At 50.8% G+C, this 16185-nt stretch overlaps 2 protein-coding genes across 11 annotated transcripts in view; both read left to right on the top strand.

Annotated features, from left to right (window-relative positions):
- The window catches only part of PTPRA (protein tyrosine phosphatase receptor type A), a 158604-nt gene extending 149408 nt beyond the window's left edge, over positions 1-9196 (top strand). For 8 of the 9 annotated variants that reach the window (XM_085002696.1, XM_085002701.1, XM_085002695.1 and 5 more), the window contains 5 exons: positions 141-275; positions 5204-5329; positions 5409-5560; positions 7786-7921; positions 8564-9196. In XM_085002696.1, the coding sequence (XP_084858822.1) occupies positions 141-275; positions 5204-5329; positions 5409-5560; positions 7786-7921; positions 8564-8638 (624 nt within the window). In that variant the 3' untranslated portion in view covers positions 8639-9196. 9 annotated transcript variants of the gene reach the window in all.
- Positions 9197-12860: 3664 nt separating this feature from the next.
- Positions 12861-16034, top strand: GNRH2 (gonadotropin releasing hormone 2). 2 transcript variants are annotated; one of them, XR_014832111.1, is made up of 2 exons: positions 12861-14905; positions 15053-16034. XR_014832111.1 is itself a non-coding variant. In XM_013985164.3 (2 exons), the coding sequence occupies exons 1-2, from the start codon at positions 14749-14751 to the stop codon at positions 15322-15324; spliced, it is 432 nt and encodes a 143-aa protein (XP_013840618.1). In that variant the 5' UTR covers positions 14618-14748; the 3' UTR covers positions 15325-15466. The 2 variants fall into 2 exon arrangements, 1 of the variants encoding a protein (XP_013840618.1); XM_013985164.3 differs by having other exon boundaries at positions 14618-14905; positions 15050-15466.
- Positions 16035-16185: the final 151 nt, after the last annotated feature.

Here is a 16185-nt window from a genome sequence, read left to right as displayed (position 1 = left end):
GTGCTTGCCCAGAGGGGAGCCCTGCCTGGTGTGTTTGCCTGCCTCCAAACAGCCCTCATCCCTTCCCACTGGCCTGTCTTCTCTTCTGGCTTCTTCCTGATCAAACCGTCTCACTCCTACCATTGACCTGGCCTGTATAGGGCTACCGGCAGAAGGACTCCTACATCGCCAGCCAGGGCCCTCTTCTCCACACGATTGAGGACTTCTGGCGAATGATCTGGGAGTGGAAATCCTGCTCTATCGTGATGCTGACAGAACTGGAGGAGAGAGGCCAGGTGAGCTCAAAAAGGTCCTGAGCTGTTGGACACCAGGGACAAGTGGAAAAGGGCAGAGGGGGAGCTAAGAGGGTATGGTGGGCTTTTTCTTCGACTTTAAACTATTCAAAGAGCCATTTTCATGGAGTTCTCCTGTGGCGCAGTGGGTTAAGGATCCAGTGGTGTCACTGCAGCAGCTTGGGTCACTGCTGTGGCAGGAGTACAATCCCTTGCCTGGAAACTTCACATGATGTTCACTGCAGCATATTCACAATAGCCAAGACATGGAAACAACCTAAATGTCCATCGACAGATGAAACTTCCACATGCCACAGGTGTGGCCAAAAAAAGAGAAAAAGAACCATTTTCAGACAATACCACCCAGCCACTTGGTGTCTGAGAGCAGTCAGTAAGTAGCTTCTCTCAAGACTGATCGGAGGAGTTCCCATTGTAGTGCAGCGGAAATGAATCCAAATAGTATCCACGAGGAGGCAGGTTTGATCCCTGGCCTCGCTCAGTGGGTTAAGGATCCAGCATTGCTGTGAGCCATAGTGTAGTTTCTCAGACACAGCTCAGATCCTGAGTTGCTGTGGCTGTGGCATAGGCCAACAGCTGCAGCTCCGATTTGACCCCTAGCCTGGGAACCCCTAAAAAAGCACAACAAACAAACCAAATAAAAAAGACTGGTCTGGAGTTCCCGTCGTGGCGCAGTGGTTAACGAATCCGACTAGGAACCATGAGGTTGCGGGTTCGGTCCCTGCCCTTGCTCAGTGGGTTAACGATCCGGCGTTGCCGTGAGCTGTGGTGTAGGTTGCAGACGCGGCTCGGATCCCGCATTGCTGTGGCTCTGGCGTAGGCCGGTGGCTACAGCTCCAATTCAACCCCTAGCCTGGGAACCTCCATATGCCGCGGGAGCGGCCCAAGAAATAGCAACAACAACAACAACAACAACAAAAAAAAAAGACAAAAGACAAAAAAAAAAAAAAAAAAAAAGACTGGTCTGGAGTTCCCGTCATGGCGCAGTGGTTAACGAATCCGACTAGGAACCATGAGGTTGAGGGTTCGATCCCTGCCCTTGCTCAGTGGGTCAAGGTTCTGGCGTTGCCGTGAGCTGTAGTGTGGGTCACAGACGCGGCTCGGATCCTGCGTTGCTCTGGCTCTAGCGTAGGCTGGCAACTGCAGCTCCAATTCGACCCCAGCCCGGGAACCTCTATATGCCGCAGGAGTGGCCCAAGAAATGGCAAAAAAAAAAAAGACTGGTCTGAGCCTCCATTTGATTCCCAGAACGTTTACACCCTCTCTCTCTCTCTCTCTCTCCCTCTCCCTCTCTCTCTCTCTCTCTCTCTCTCTCTCTCTCTCTCTTTTTTGTTTTTTTTTTTTTTTTCCCGGTCTTTTTGTCGTTTTAGGGCTGTACCCATGGCATATGGAGGTTCCCAGGCTAGGACTCTAATTGGAGCTGTAGCCGCTGGCCTACGCCAGAGCCACAGCAATGCAGGATCCGAGCTGCGTCTTCGACCTACACCACAGGTCACGGTAATGCCAGATCCTCAACCACTGAGCAAGGCCAGGCATCAAATCCGCAACCTCATGGTTCCTAGTCAGATTCGTTTCCACTGCACCACGATGGGAACTCCGTTTACACCCTCTCACTTCTGAGTATGGTCTCCCCAAGCCTAGCTCTGTGCATGCCCTCTGCACCCACCTCCACAGCCATGACAGAGCTAGTGAGATGAGGGATGAATAGCCACACAGGCTCTGATGTGGCATTTGTGTGAGTGTCCCTAAGAAAAGAGTGCCTTCCAAGCCAGATGGGTCACCTCTTTGCTGACCACACCAAGAAAGCTGTAGAATTTGAGAAATAACAAAAACAAGGCCGTTTAATAACAAGAAAAACTTTTAAAGGAAAAAGCCCTTGAGTCAATTACAAATTAGAATTGTCTGCAAACTCAGAATATAAAGAGACCTTAGAGGCCCCCAGGCCAGCTCCCATTCACTGTAGCAAATCTCTTAACACTATTCCTGAGTCAGAATCTCGCAACCTCTACTGAGCACTTTCTGTCTCCTGGGTCCCTCTTTTTCTCTCCATTCCCACCCCAGCCCTCAGTATTATCGGGTGGCCCAGTCTGTTCAGACAGTCTTATTACCTTCAAGCTCTTTCTGCTGTGGATGACGGTGCAATAAATGGGTGCTTCATGATGCCTGGTGCATAACTTCACATGTCAGGGTGGAGAGAATGAGCTGGAGAGGCCATCAAAAGCCTGGGGATAAAGGTCCTTCTAAAACATAGTTTGGATTTTATAAAGAAGTTTAAGAACCCTTGACAGAATCAGATTTGTGCACTCTTAAAAATCCCTTTGGCTACAGTGAGTACAGATTAGAAATGAGCGAGGCAGAAGCAGAGAGGAAGCTGCAGTAGTGATGCTGGTGAGAAGCGGTCTGCTCCAGAGATGATGAAGGGGTGGAGTGACTGGGCTGGAGTGAGGGGAGGAAGAATTAAGTATGTTTTTTACATCAGTTGTTCCAGGCTACACCTTCCCCATTCTGTACTTGGGCAGTTTGTTTATTTTAACCTTGATTCAGGCTTTATACATATTTGCTCACCCTGATATTCTGTTATGTCAAGATTTTTTTTTTGTTTATTCATTTAACTCATTAGCTGTTCTTCCCAGATTAGGATCATGTACCTAATCAACAGACATACTTTATAGGTCTTCACCTATCATTGAGAACAATACTAGGAGTTCCCGTCGTGGCGCAATGGTTGACGAATCTGACTAGGAACCATGAAGTTGCGGGTTTGATCCCTGGCCTTGCTCAGTGGGTTAAGGATCCGGCGTTGCTGTGAGCTGTGGTGTAGGTCACAGACGCGGCTCGGATCCCACGTTGCTGTGGCTCTGAAGTAGGCCAGCGGCTACAGCTCCAATTAGACCCCTAGCCTGGGAACCTCCATATGCCGCGGGAAGCGGCCCTAGAAAAGATCAAAAAAAAAAAAAAGAACAATACTAATGGACTTCCCATTGTGGCTCAGTGGGTTAAGGGCCTGACATTGTCTCTTCGAGAATGCAGACTCAATCCCTGGCCTTCCCTCGGTGGGTTAAGGAGATGGCGTTGTCACAGGCTATGGGGTAGGTCACAGATGTGGCTCAGAATCCGGTGTTGCCATGGCTGTGGCTAGGCTGGCAGCTGCAGCTCAGAGTCTACACCTCGCCTGGGAACTTCCATATGCCATGAGTTTGGCCGTAAAAAAGAACACTGAGGTGAGAGGTTTGGGGGAAGTGTACACCTGAGTAACAAAGGCCAGCCAGCCTCCCTCTCTGATAAGCCCTGGTGGAAGTACAACCAAGGACCACGTGAGGTTCCCCACGCATTTCCACCCTCTGAATCTGGGATGAGCAGGTCCAGAGAGCAGGCAGAAAAACTGGAATGGCGAGCACATCTCAGCCCACTGCCCTGTAATGAAAAGTGACGCAGTGAAGACCTCAAACTCTAGTCAGATTCCATCCTTTGCCTAGTGAGGGCACAGAGGTCAGAAACTTTCCCCGGGGTAGAAGTAGGGAGAAAGAGGACATGTGCACACAAATTGTCCTGCCCATTGGCCAGGATTGTGGTCAGTTGAGTGAAGCCCATTCCTGTCTACCTACCACCATGCCTTGTGCTTCTGTCTTCCTTGGGCTGGTGAAACGAGCAGTAGCTCTTGCCCTCGGAAGCTTCTAATGGATCAGTACATTTATGGTTTAGTATCCTTTTTCTTTTGTTCTTTTTTTTTTTTTTTTTTTTTTTTTTTTTTTTTTTTTTTTGAGTTACATTTTATTTGGGGCAAAATTAGGACTTAAGCCTAGGAGTGGTTGAGTATTTTTAAATTGCTAACAGTGAAGTATCTAGGATCCACTCTGCCAAATGCTCTGAAGAAAGGGACCACATAACTGTGTTTTGTTGATGTGCTTTTACCCTGGTTTGTTCTGCAGACATTAAACACATTCATTTAGCAGATACTTATTGAGAGCCTCCCAGATGCAGGCAGGGTGCAGAGGTCCTGGAAAAACAAAGATGAAGAGGCAGCCCCTGCCCACAAGAAACTGTAGAGGGAACCGAGTCAGGTGCAGGCAGAGACAACGGTAGACCATCTGCTCATTAACAAGGACAGAAATGCAAGAACTAGCGACTCTAAGGTGCCACTGCAGATGAAAGTATGAAAGAGGAAAGGGATGAAAGCATAGTGCGGACTGGGCTGTGTGACACATCTTGGCAGGGTGGGAATGTGAGTGGGTCAGTTTCTCTGGGTTAGCAGTCGGACATATATAAGCAACTAAAAATGTGGGAACATCCCAAAGGAGCCAAAAAAAAAAAAAAAAAAAGAAGAATTGCAACAAAGACATTCATTCTTCCTCTTCCTCCACCTGCCATTGAGTATTGGATGCAGCTGCGAGCTGATGGGCAGAGTTCTTCACAGACCCTGTCAGTGTTGCAAGTTAGACTATAAATAAGTAACAGCAAAAGGTTAAGTGATTTTCTCTGGTAGTGGAATCAAGTTGTCAAATGTAGATGTCCTGGTGAGGTTCAGAATTGGAGGAACTCCTGCTGTGGCGCAATGGGATCAGCGGCATCTTTGGAGCCATTTGGACGTGGGTTCGATCCCTGACCCGGCACAGTGGGTTAGGGATCCTGAATTGCCACAGCTGAGGCTTAGGTCTCGACTGTGGCTCTGATCTGATCCCTGGCCGGGAGCTCCATATGCCACGGTGTGGCCAAAACTGACCAAAAAAAAAAGAGAAGTTAATTGGAGTGATGCTTAGTAATGGAATAGCCCTTCTGAGTATTTGATCCCTTGGGGAAGAAGTGTGTTGGTGTGAGAAGTGGCTGTATTGAGAGGAGCAGGCTGCTCATCGGGCAGTCCTGCCTTTACTGCGTGTGAAATTCTGAACCCCTCACTGCTCCCATTTGTCCCCCAGGAGAAGTGTGCCCAGTACTGGCCCTCTGATGGACTGGTGTCCTATGGAGACATCACAGTGGAGCTGAAGAAGGAGGAGGAATGTGAGAGTTATACCGTCAGGGACCTCCTGGTTACCAACACCAGGGTAAGATGCCCAGTGGGTGGACCCCTTCCACAGGGAAAGCAGGGTTGCCCCTCCTTCTCTGATCCTCCTTCCTCCAAAGGAGAACAAGAGCCGGCAGATCCGGCAGTTCCACTTCCATGGCTGGCCTGAAGTGGGCATCCCCAGCGATGGAAAGGGCATGATCAGCATCATTGCAGCCGTGCAGAAGCAGCAGCAGCAGTCGGGAAACCACCCCATCACTGTGCACTGCAGGTACGCGCACCCCAGCCCTCAGGGGGAAGAGAGAGCAAGCCATGAGAGGCAGACTGTAGCAGTGAGGAAAGCCAGACAAGAACAGGGTCTTGGTGAGCACATGGCAATCAGGTCTGAGGACCAGGACAGACCCAGATGATAAGAAAAGACCTTGGAGGAGTTCCCATTTTGGTTCCGTGGGTTACATACCTGACTAGTGTCCATGAGATGTGGGTTCAATTCCTGGCCTCACTCAGTGGGTTAAGGATCTGGTGCTGCCATGAGCTGTGGTGTAGTTCGCAGATATGGCTCAGATCGTGGTGTTGTCGTGGCCATGGTGTAGGCCAGCAGCTAGCCTTGAACTTCACACGTTAAGTGCAAGGGAACCACATTCCCTGAGTTAGGCTATTGGGTGGGGGAGCATTTGAGGTGATGATGGGGCACAGGAGAGCAGCAGGGGAGAATGACAGTGGAGAAGACCAGTTGGGCAATGTGGGAATGAGGCCTGGCCTCCTTAAGAAACACAGGAAAAGAGAAAAGGGCAATTATTTTGAAAACAGTTTGAAAAAAAATGAACAAGACTAGGAACAGAGTTGTGAAAGAAAGAGGAATCAAGGGTGTCTCCTAGGTGTGAGGCTGGGCAATGGCCGATGTCACTGATGGAATGAAGATAGTAAGGGGACCCGCGGCGGGGCGGGTGTTTGGGACACATTATTTGAGATTGCATTTTAGAAAAAAAATGTACCATGAGTGTGGCTTTTATAATTATAGAGGGGGAAATCTCTTTTAAAGAGGAAGTAAGAAAATATTTAAAATTCCTACAAATTGGGTTTGAAGATAGAAAAATGAACAAAGGATGAAGTTCCCTGGTGGCGTAGCAGTTAAAGGATCCAGTGTTGTCACTCTTGAGGCTTGGCTCACTGCAGTGGCATGGGTTCAATCCCTGCTAGGAACTTCTGCCTGCCATGGGCACAGCCAAAAAAAAAAAAAGAAAAATTAACAAGTAACTTCTAGAAATGTATCCAGTACATGTTCTTCAAATGGCTAAAATGAAATATGTAATTACAAGAATTGAAGCACTGCTTATAATAGTAGAAGGTGGTAAATAATCTAAACATGTATTAATAGGGGACTGGTTCTGTAAGCTCTGATATATCTCATACTACAAAGCTTCAGAAAGTAAATTAGGAATCTGTTTATGTGCTGATATGGAAAAATCCTCTAGATTTATTGCTTAGTAAGAAAAGCAGTGGAAGACAGAAAAAGAATATGTGTATGTTTATGTTGGTATATGCGTCAGTGATCTGTGGAAGGACACATAAAGACCTGATGACATTGGTTGTTTCCCAGGAGAAAAGACAGGGGAAGAAGTGGAATAGGAAGGCTTTTCACTGTTTGGACCTTTGAAGTTTGAACTATGCTAATTTATTACCTACGTAAAAATTAATCATTTTAAAAATGTTTTTAAGAAGAAAAAGTGGCAGGGAGTTCCCGTCATGGCTCAGCGGTTAATGAACCCAACTAGGATCCATGAGGATACAGGTTCGATCCCTGACCTTGTTCAGTGGGTTAGGGATCTGGCGTTGCCATGAACTGAGGTAGAGGTCGCAGACGCGGCTCGGATCCTGTGTTGCTGTGGCTGTTGTGTAGGCCGGCAACTGTAGCTCCGATTCGACCCCTAGCCTGGGAATCTCCATATGCCGCAGAGCGCGGCCCTAAAAAGCCAAAAAAAAAAAAAAGAATTAGAAAAAATGGCAAAGTACATCAGCTGATGCAAATGGACAGTAAACATGAGAAGATCCTTATTAGCAATCTCCCATGCTCCTCTCTCCCTTGGTCACACTGTCTTGGCAAACCCTGCACCATACAGCTAAATGCGGCTGAGGGACAGGAAAGAGAGGACTAGAACTCTTGACATGAGTGAGCCGCAGGTCAAGGCACCCCAGGCTTGTTTGTAGGTAGACAGCGAAGCCTCATTGCTAGGGGTTGGGGTGGGGTTTAAGGTTCTTCACCACTGGCCTGTAAGTGAGCCCCTCAGCAAGCAGAGTGGGCCGTGCAGTAAGGACAGCAGGGGTGCACACACCTCCGCAGAGTGCGGGGCTCCTGCCCCCAATCCCAGTAGCTCCAGGGATGACAGACCTTCCTGGGAGCACCAGCCTCAGCCTTTCTTTGCTCAATGCCACTATCACTCAACATGTTGGCAGAGAGCCATTGCAGGTGTAATAAGTATATCTGCTTTGTTCCAGTGCGGGGGCAGGACGGACAGGGACCTTCTGTGCCCTAAGCACAGTCCTAGAACGAGTGAAGGCGGAAGGGATTTTGGATGTCTTCCAGACCGTCAAGAGCCTGCGGCTGCAGAGGCCACACATGGTCCAGACACTGGTAGGCTCCCTGCATCTTTATCCGTGCCACCGCATCATCTGCAGCTCTTCTCTGCCAGTGCCAACATGGGGGGGGGCGTCTTTTGAGGGCTCCATCTGGTAATCAAAAGACTGTAACCAGACTTATCCTTCCCCATAGTGCCTTAGTCAAACAGCATGAGCTTTGGGAGGCAGGAGAGCATTGGGGACACATGTAGGCCCACACCGCTAAGAGATGCATGTGGCTTCTGTGAAGGCTAGAATGGGGTGCTCACGTGCCCCCCACCCCGGGAGAGACCCTCCATGGGTCCTGGGGTGGGGAAGACTCGGGCGTACCTCCTCTTCTCTGCTCAGGCCCCCTTTACAGTCTACATGACCAGTAACCACTGAGTGTGGGGACAGAAATGAGCTCATGTCCGACCTCTGCAGGCCTAGGACCACCGTGTGCATGTCCAGTCGCTGCTCTCTGTAGCAGGTGGCTGCACTCAGCCCAGAAAGGGAATGCTGTCACAACTCTGGCAGGCAGATCGGGGCTCAGGTGGAAATCCAGAAACATTCATTTCCTCTTAATTTCTGTTTTTTAAAAAATGGGTCTGGTCAGGAGCTGCATGTACGTTGCTATCTTCAGTAACCCTGGCCTTTTCCCCCACCTTTCACTCTCCAGGAACAGTATGAATTCTGCTACAAGGTGGTGCAGGAATATATTGACGCATTCTCAGATTATGCCAACTTCAAGTAAGAGGCGATGAGGCCATGGACAGGAGAATTGCCTTTAATATTTTGTAATATTCTGTTTTGTTAATATACCCAAAATTGTGTATATATCTTATAACTGTTTTAGAAATTGGTACATAGGCTTCTATTACCTATTAGGTGGAGATTTTATATGTAAATGTGTTAGCACTGATAGTCCTTTTTCCAATGTTTTATTGGGGAATTAAATAGTGTGATGTTTGGATTGATATCGTGAAATCCTCTGCCTGGAAATTGGGCTCTAGTGTTCTTTGGTTTATACATCTTTTCCTAAAGAAGAAACGCAAAACCTGGTTCCAGGTACCTAGGCATCAACTAAGAAAAAAAGCACAAAGGTATCAGAGCTCTTGAGGAAATTGGTTGTCCCAGTCTGCCCCCGGTTCAGGCCACTGTCCCCTCCCTGCTCTGTAAATAATCTCTCCCTTCCCCGTCCCTGCCCCCTTCTTGAACCCCCCACATCCCACCATGAGGGGTAAAGGGACCAGAGCGGTACCTCTGGCACCACACTAGGGATTATCAGGTAATAAAAGCTTTGACTCCCTGAGGAACTGTCTCTCCCTTTGTCTGGGGGGGGGCAGTCCTACCAGGGCTGGGCTTCTTCTGGGCCACTCCTGGCCCTGCTGTTACTGTTCTGTCTCAGCTGGCCACAGAAAGGCCACAGTCTTCCTGACTCCTTTTTCCTCCAGCTCTTAGGTAGTTCCCAGGACCCTCCTTTCACCCCCCGCATGTCTTTGGTACTGTGGTCCCAGGCAGGCTCGCTCCCTGGGCAAGATGGCCAGGGTCCTCACCGTTTCCCTAAGCGCCGAGGCGTGGCGGAGAGAGGGGTGGCTCGGCTTTGGGCTGAGGTCAGTGTGACCTCTCCAGTCCTTGATGCTTTGTTGCAGAACTCTGTGGATCACATTGCTCTGTCCAGAGTAAGCATTGACATCTACACTTGCTGTGCTAAACAGCTTCTATTGTGTATCTGTCCTCATTTCCAGGACCGCTGTGTGGAAGTGCCTCCCATCCAGAGACCAAAATGGTGGGAGCCTTAGACCCCACCTTGACTTTGAGCCTAACATGTTAGAGTGTCTTAATAAAGTGGATGTTCCTTTATTTCTCATGTAACAGTCCGCCCAGTTCAGAGACCTAGTGTCCTCCATCTCGTGGTCCCAGTGTGCCTCACGGTTGAGGTCACTGTCTTTTCCCATGGAGAAGCTAAAAGAGCATGAGCAAGCACCTTTGTTTTCAAGGACATGAAGCAGAAGGTGCACTTTTCATTTCCCCTCATATCCCCTTGGCTAAAACCAAGTCCTAAGGCCACACTGAGCTCCAAAGAGTGCTGATAAATGTGGTCTTTAGTTGGGGGCACAGTTGAGAGGGTGGGTCTGTCCGTGGCCTTGTGTCCTCATGATCAGCTCGTGGGAACAGGAGAGGAATCTGGTTGCCATGGCTGTCAGTGCAGGGCTGAGAGAACCTTGCAGCCCTCAAAGCCTTTATTTGAGGAGCAGGGAGGGCCTGGGACACCTCAGGAGCTGTTATGACTGGGAAGTGACACCCCTGCCTGCTCCAAGGAGGCATGCTCCAAGATCAGTGCCACCTGCCGTGCTTCCTGAAGGAGGTGGACTTGAACTGGACCCGAGGAATGCTGGGAAGGCAGATGTCTGAAAAGGAGGAAAGATGACTGGAGCAGCACTAGAGAGTCCAGGCAAACAAAGACGAGGTGGGAGCCAAGTTCTGCGCCACAGAGTCAAGATCTCTGCAGGAAGCAGGGGCACTGTGACAGACAGCTTGTAAGAGGTGAGTAGCGTAGGTCAGTAGAGGTACTCTGATCCTTCTGTAAGAAGTAGGCACTCCAAGGGGAAATAAACCCCAAAGTCGGTAGTTTTATTTTTTTTAATTAAAAGATTTCTTTGGCCACACCCACGTCATACAGAAGTTCTAAGGCCAGGGGTCAAACCCACCACAGTGATGACCTGAGCCACAGCGGTGACAACACTGGATCCTTAACCTGATGAGCCACCAAGGAACTCCTAAGAGTCAGTAGTTTTAAAAGAAGCATGGGAGTTCCCATTGTGGCCCAGCGGAAACAAATGTGACTAATATCCATCTATCCAAGTTAGATCCCTGGCCTTGCTCAGTGGGTTAATGATCCAGCGTTGCCGTGAGCTGTGGTGTAGGTCACCGACATGGCTCAGATCTGGCATGTGGCTGTGGCTGTGGCTGTGGCCGGCAGCTGTAGCTTTAATTCAACCCCTAGCCTGGGAACTTCCATATGCTGCAGGTACAGCCCTAAAAAGACCAAAAAAAAAAAAAAAAGCAGCAACAGCATGAATGAATTAAGTGAAGATAAGAATCTAAGGAAGTTCTGGAGAGGAGTGCCATCTTAGGAAGAAAACCGTCTCCTTACCTGCTGGTGCCTCTGGGTGACCAAGTCCAGGCAGATGCAGGAGAGTAGCCTTGGGTCAGCAAGCCACACGGTGATCGCACAGGGGAGGCATTCGTACACCCTGCACTGCCTCCCCACCTCCCTGCAGGCTGCCTTCCCCCTTTTTGCCCCGGCTGATGTTAAGCTGGGGTCTGTGCCCATTTGGTTGGTGAATAGGCCAGTATTTTCAGTATCACCTGGTTGCTAGACATCTTCAAGCAGGACTTATCTCTGCTCTTTGCTTCCCTTCTCTCCCTCAGCTTACAAGGTATGGCTCGCCCCTCTCTCTTCACCTCTTTTCCTATATGATTCACGGCTCACATGGTCACAGTGACATAAACCCAATAGGAGTCGAGTTGAATCTAGGCTCGAAGGGAAGTGTATTGGGGCTCACAGAGCTCAACTGTGCGGGAAAGGCAGGGGCGACCACTTCCTCCTGTGCCCACCCCTCAGCCAGTCAGCTGTGACCCGGTGGGGGGGGGGGTGGAGGGCGAGAGCAGGGCTGAGATTTCTCAGGAGGAAAGAGTAGCATCCAGTGCCCACTATACACCAGGCCTCTGTGGCCTGCCACACTCTGCGGCCTCACTTCATCAGATGGGCTCTGACCTGGATTTTCCTTCATCCTCTACCCTCACCTGCCCCAAATGCTTGTCCTTTTAAAAAAAAAAAAAAGGCACTTTCCCAGGCCCAAGTTCCTCCACTCCCACCCATTCCTTTCTGACCCCTTCATCCTCAGTGCTAAGCCTCAGAGGTCCAGTGTGGTGACTGCCTCCTGACTTTTATCCTCACTCTGTAGCTTTTCCTGCACAGTCCCCTTCTTCAGAGGCAGCCTTCCTGCAGTCTGTATGTTGTCAACCCTCAGGCTTCCTCAGACCCTGAGCTCCAGGTCCACATATCCTGCTTCCTAGTGTGACTCCACAGGTGCCTAGAGGCACCAGTCTCAGACTCCCCACACCCAGGGGTTCACCCAGTCGCCAAAGCCCACTACCCTTTTGTGCAGCCTCCAGCATTCTCCGTCCCCATCCCCACTTCCACCAGCCCCAGCCCCACAAATCCCCTGGCAGCTCCTGTGTTGGCTCTTCTCCATTTTCTTCCTTGCCCTGGAGCACCCAGTGCTGCCCTGTTGCCATGACTCTAGCTAAGTCTCCATCCTTAACCTAGGCCTCTGTGCTCCCACAGCACCTGAGAATTCAACTCAAAACCTCTGCTCGGCGTTCCCATCGTGGCTCAGTAGTTAACGAATCTGACTAGGAACAATGAGGTTGTGAGTTCAATCCCTGGCCTCGCTCAGTGGGTTAAGAATCCGGTGTTGCCATGAGCTGTGGTGTAGGTCACAGACGCGGCTCGGATCCCGCATTGCTGTGGCTCTGGCATAGGGCAGCGGCTACAGCTTAGTTTAGACCCCTAGCCTGGGAACCTCCATATGCCGTGGGTGCAGTCCTAAAAAAGACCAAAAAGAAAAACCCTCTGCCTTCCCTCATGACTACAGCAGCCCCCAGATTGGAATGATATCACCTTGGGGCTAAGGATGAGTTGGAGCATAATGGTGAACAAATGGCATTCTGTGCCCTGCTGAGAGGGATTCAAGGATGCATTCCAGAGTTTTTAGTCTAGAAAGGTCTGGCAAATGTTCCTGAAAGGCTAAGTATGTTGCCAGGAAGAGAGGGACCAGAGATTGGCCTGGAAAGCTTAGTTGTTGTGTTTGGATTTTTCAGGAAGAACCACAATCAAATTATAAAAAAAAATAAAGACAACCCATTCCTCTTTCAAAATAAATACCAGGGCCTTTGAATAAAATTCTGTAAACCCAAACCAAAACTGAGATAGTTTACTGAACCCAAAGAATCATTTTCACTAAACCACAAAGCAAATGTTTTCCTAAAAATTACTTGGTTAACCAGTGCATGAAGGGACAGTCTTTCTCAAAATAATTTAACTGATCACATAGTCCATTCATTCCCAGTGAGTCAGTCTGGAAATTCACATGTACCTCCTGCCTGAGCAGCTGAAGTCTAGGTGCCCGAGACCAACTGTAATGCCTGTTATGCCATCCCCTCCCCCATCTCTGCCACAGGCTCTAGCACACCTGCTCTCCCAATGATTGCCCATCATGATGCCCAGCCCAGCACCAGCCCTTTGTGTTTGCTGTTCAAATTGCAGTCCAAAAGCAGAAATTGGCTATTAACCCTGTAAACTGGCCTCTGCCCCCAGAGACTGATCACTGACGTTAGAAAGCTGAGCTGACGCAGATGAGAGCCTCTTTGTAGCATTTCAGGGCACCCGTACCCAAATCCATGAATGTGGTCCTGGGTTGAGCACAGGATGGGGAGGGATCGGAACCTTCAGGGGCCAAATTATTCCTACCTCCTGCTCATAGACCCACAGAGGCTACGCCACCCCCTTAACATGGGCTGGCTGGAAGGAGAGAGAGGCCCCAGCATGTCTGCTTCCACCTGGAGTGCCCCAGCCCTGGCGCCCAGATGTGCAGATGAGGACCATGCCCACAACCCCTTTTACAGGTGGCAAACAGGCCCACAGGAAGGGTAATCACTCCCCAGACCTTTTAACAGGCCTCTTAGGCCCCCCTGATTGTATCGGGGAGTGCCCTGAGCTAGTGGGACTCAAGGAGACCCCAAGCATTGCCTCTCAGGGCCACAATTTTGGGGGTCAGAGAGGGGTCTGAAGGCTTTCTGAGGACCTAAGGGCAGGAGCTTGAGAATGCAGTCAGGAAAGTGGGGAGATGAGACTTCAGGAGCCAGGCTGAAGCAGCAGTCCTCTGACCAGACCTCTGAGACGTGAGGAGGGAGCATCTATCTGGTGACCCCAGGGCCAGCAGCTATGCATATGCTGAGATGGGAAGGGGGTTGGTGGTGAGCTGCTCCCCCTCCCCTCTTTGAGACGTCACTGGCGTCCATGGGGGTGGAACTGCTTGATCCATAAAGCCTGGGGCCGACTGGCTGGGTTCCGCTGCAGCCTTGGAGAGCCACCTCAAGGAGCCACTTCATCCACAGCTCTCCCTTGGTGAGTGAAAAGGCTGCCCTCCCCAAGGGCTGGGGTTCCAGGACGGAGTTCCATTCTGGGTGCATGGCACCCTGGTCCTCTTCCCCATCCCTCTACCCCTGACCCATGCCTAGAGAAGCCCCCTGTCCCGCTTCTCTCCCCAACAACGCTATTCCTGTGCCTGCTGCCCTTCCCTAGCGTGAGAGGAGCAAGGGGTAGGAAGCGCTTGCCCCTGTAACCACCACACATGCATTCCACATCCCTAATTGCCATGAAACCCACAGACAAAAGGGGCAAGGGGTCTGTCAATCAGGTCCCCAGCACAGGGTGCCCAAGTACCCCTACATTGCTGCATGTCTCTTGGAGAACTCCCCTGACCAGAGTCTGTTCCCCCTCTCCCTACTTCTCTCTCCTGGAATCCCTGAAGGGAGAAAAGGTGGGCCTGACCTCCTGGGGAGGGCCCTCTGCTGGCAAAGCTGGGAGGAGTCTCTTTCCCAGGAGACCTCGAGGGTCTGGACCCCTGTAGTCTGGGATGAGGAGCAATAGCAGAAGGGAGGACATTAGGAAATGCTAAAGCTGCCCCCGAAGTGCCAGTTGTCCAAAGGGACCTTGGAGGAAGATGAAGGGGGTGTGTATGGGGGTGTCAGACTCCTTGAGCGCTGTCCACTGTCCAGGGGGGCAGCCCTGCCATGGCCAGCTTTGGGCTAGGCCTCCTGCTGCTGCTGCTGCTGCTGACCACACATCCTGGATCCTCAAAGGCTCAGCACTGGTCCCATGGCTGGTACCCTGGAGGAAAGCGAGCCTCCAGCTCATCCCAGGAACCCCAGCATGCTCCTTGGCTCCCAGGTGGGTTGAAGGATCTCAAGTGGGAAGAAGAAGGTGCTGGCTGGGGCTCCTTTGCCTACCTTGAACCTTGGCACACACGCGGGGGGAGGGGGTGCTGAGGGGGTTAGGCTGCAGCCTTCTAAGGAAGGGTTCTGGGCACTGCAGCAGGCAGCCCAGGCCAAATTGCTCATAGCCTCCCAAGCAATGCCCTGGCTCCCCCTGAGGACACTGTACCCTGGGAGGGCAAGACCATGGTCCAGTGGCTTCTCCGTGGGAAGCAGCACCTGGTGCAGAAACTGCTGGTAAGTAGGGCGCAAGGCCCCCAGCACTGGCCAGGGAGGGGTTGGGGATGGAAGGAACAAGATACCACTGAGATATCCCTTGGCCCAGCTATTGGTGCCACGTGCTATTCAGTACCCCCAAATCTAGACAGTTTATGATGAGATAATATGTTAGATTAAAGCAAATGAGTTACTAGTGGAGTAGGAGGTAACTACTAAAAACCTCCATAAATAAGACAGTGGCAGTAATGAGGTTCCCCAGACTTCTTGACAGTCTGGAGAAACCACTGTGTCTCCAGGTGCGCAGGCCGGCAGCCAGTGGAAAGTGAGGGGTGCGACCTTACACTTAGCTGTAGGGCCCTGAAAACCAGCTGGTTACTGATAGCTGCACTAGGAATGACTCAAGAGCTCCCCAAGGCCAATAGCGAAAAACAAGTGTAGGGAGGTGGTTTATTACTGTCTTGCAAATTGTATTTTAAAGTGCCCCTTGGGAGCATCTTAACTAAAGGAGAAAGATAAATTCCTGTAAGGCAGGCAAAACCTTATCCCCAAATATAAGCTGGTAGGAGCTCAGGTTTAAGGTGAGCTACACCTCCACGCCTACGAAGCTGGAGAACCTGCACGCTGTGTCCTCTAGGAGGCAACAGTGCATCCGCAAGAAGTGGGAGTGGGGAACACCCGCCGGCCGGCGGCCGATCCCACGCAGCTGGGCCTAGTCGGGACGGGAAGGAAAGGAGGGCGTGGGCAAGGCCTCAGCTCCGCGGTCAGATGACCAGAGCGTCCAGTGGAATGACCGCCCCTTCCTCCCACAGACCCGACCACGACCGCTGCGCCCCGCTGCCCTCCAATAAAGGTGTGAAGTTTCCTGAGTTTTTGCATCTTCTTTCGTTTGTCCCCTCTCTTCCACCCCTACTGACAGCCATTCCCGCGTGTGGCTGGAGAGACGCGGGCCGGGGACATGGGGCGGGACTGGACCCAGCAGGGAGGACACAGCAGGCGAGAGCAGCCTGAGGTGTCAGC

This window comes from Sus scrofa, chromosome 17, assembly GCF_054392235.1.
Source record: "Sus scrofa isolate SSC_HxYL_T2T_F1_AM1 chromosome 17, Sscrofa_HxYL_maternal_Yorkshire_Landrace_v2.0, whole genome shotgun sequence".
NCBI classification, from domain to species: domain Eukaryota; kingdom Metazoa; phylum Chordata; class Mammalia; order Artiodactyla; family Suidae; genus Sus; species Sus scrofa.
Note: the sequence above shows the minus strand (reverse complement) of the source record. Positions and strands in the feature narration are given on the sequence as shown.

Coding starts and splice junctions, on each gene's coding strand:
- GNRH2 (XM_013985164.3), top strand. CDS start 14,749: ATGGCCAGCTTTGGGCTAGGCCTCCTGCTGCTGCTGCTGCTGCTGACC. Junction 14,906..15,049: donor GCATGCTCCTTGGCTCCCAG/GTGGGTTGAAGG, acceptor TGGGCACTGCAG/CAGGCAGCCCAGGCCAAATT.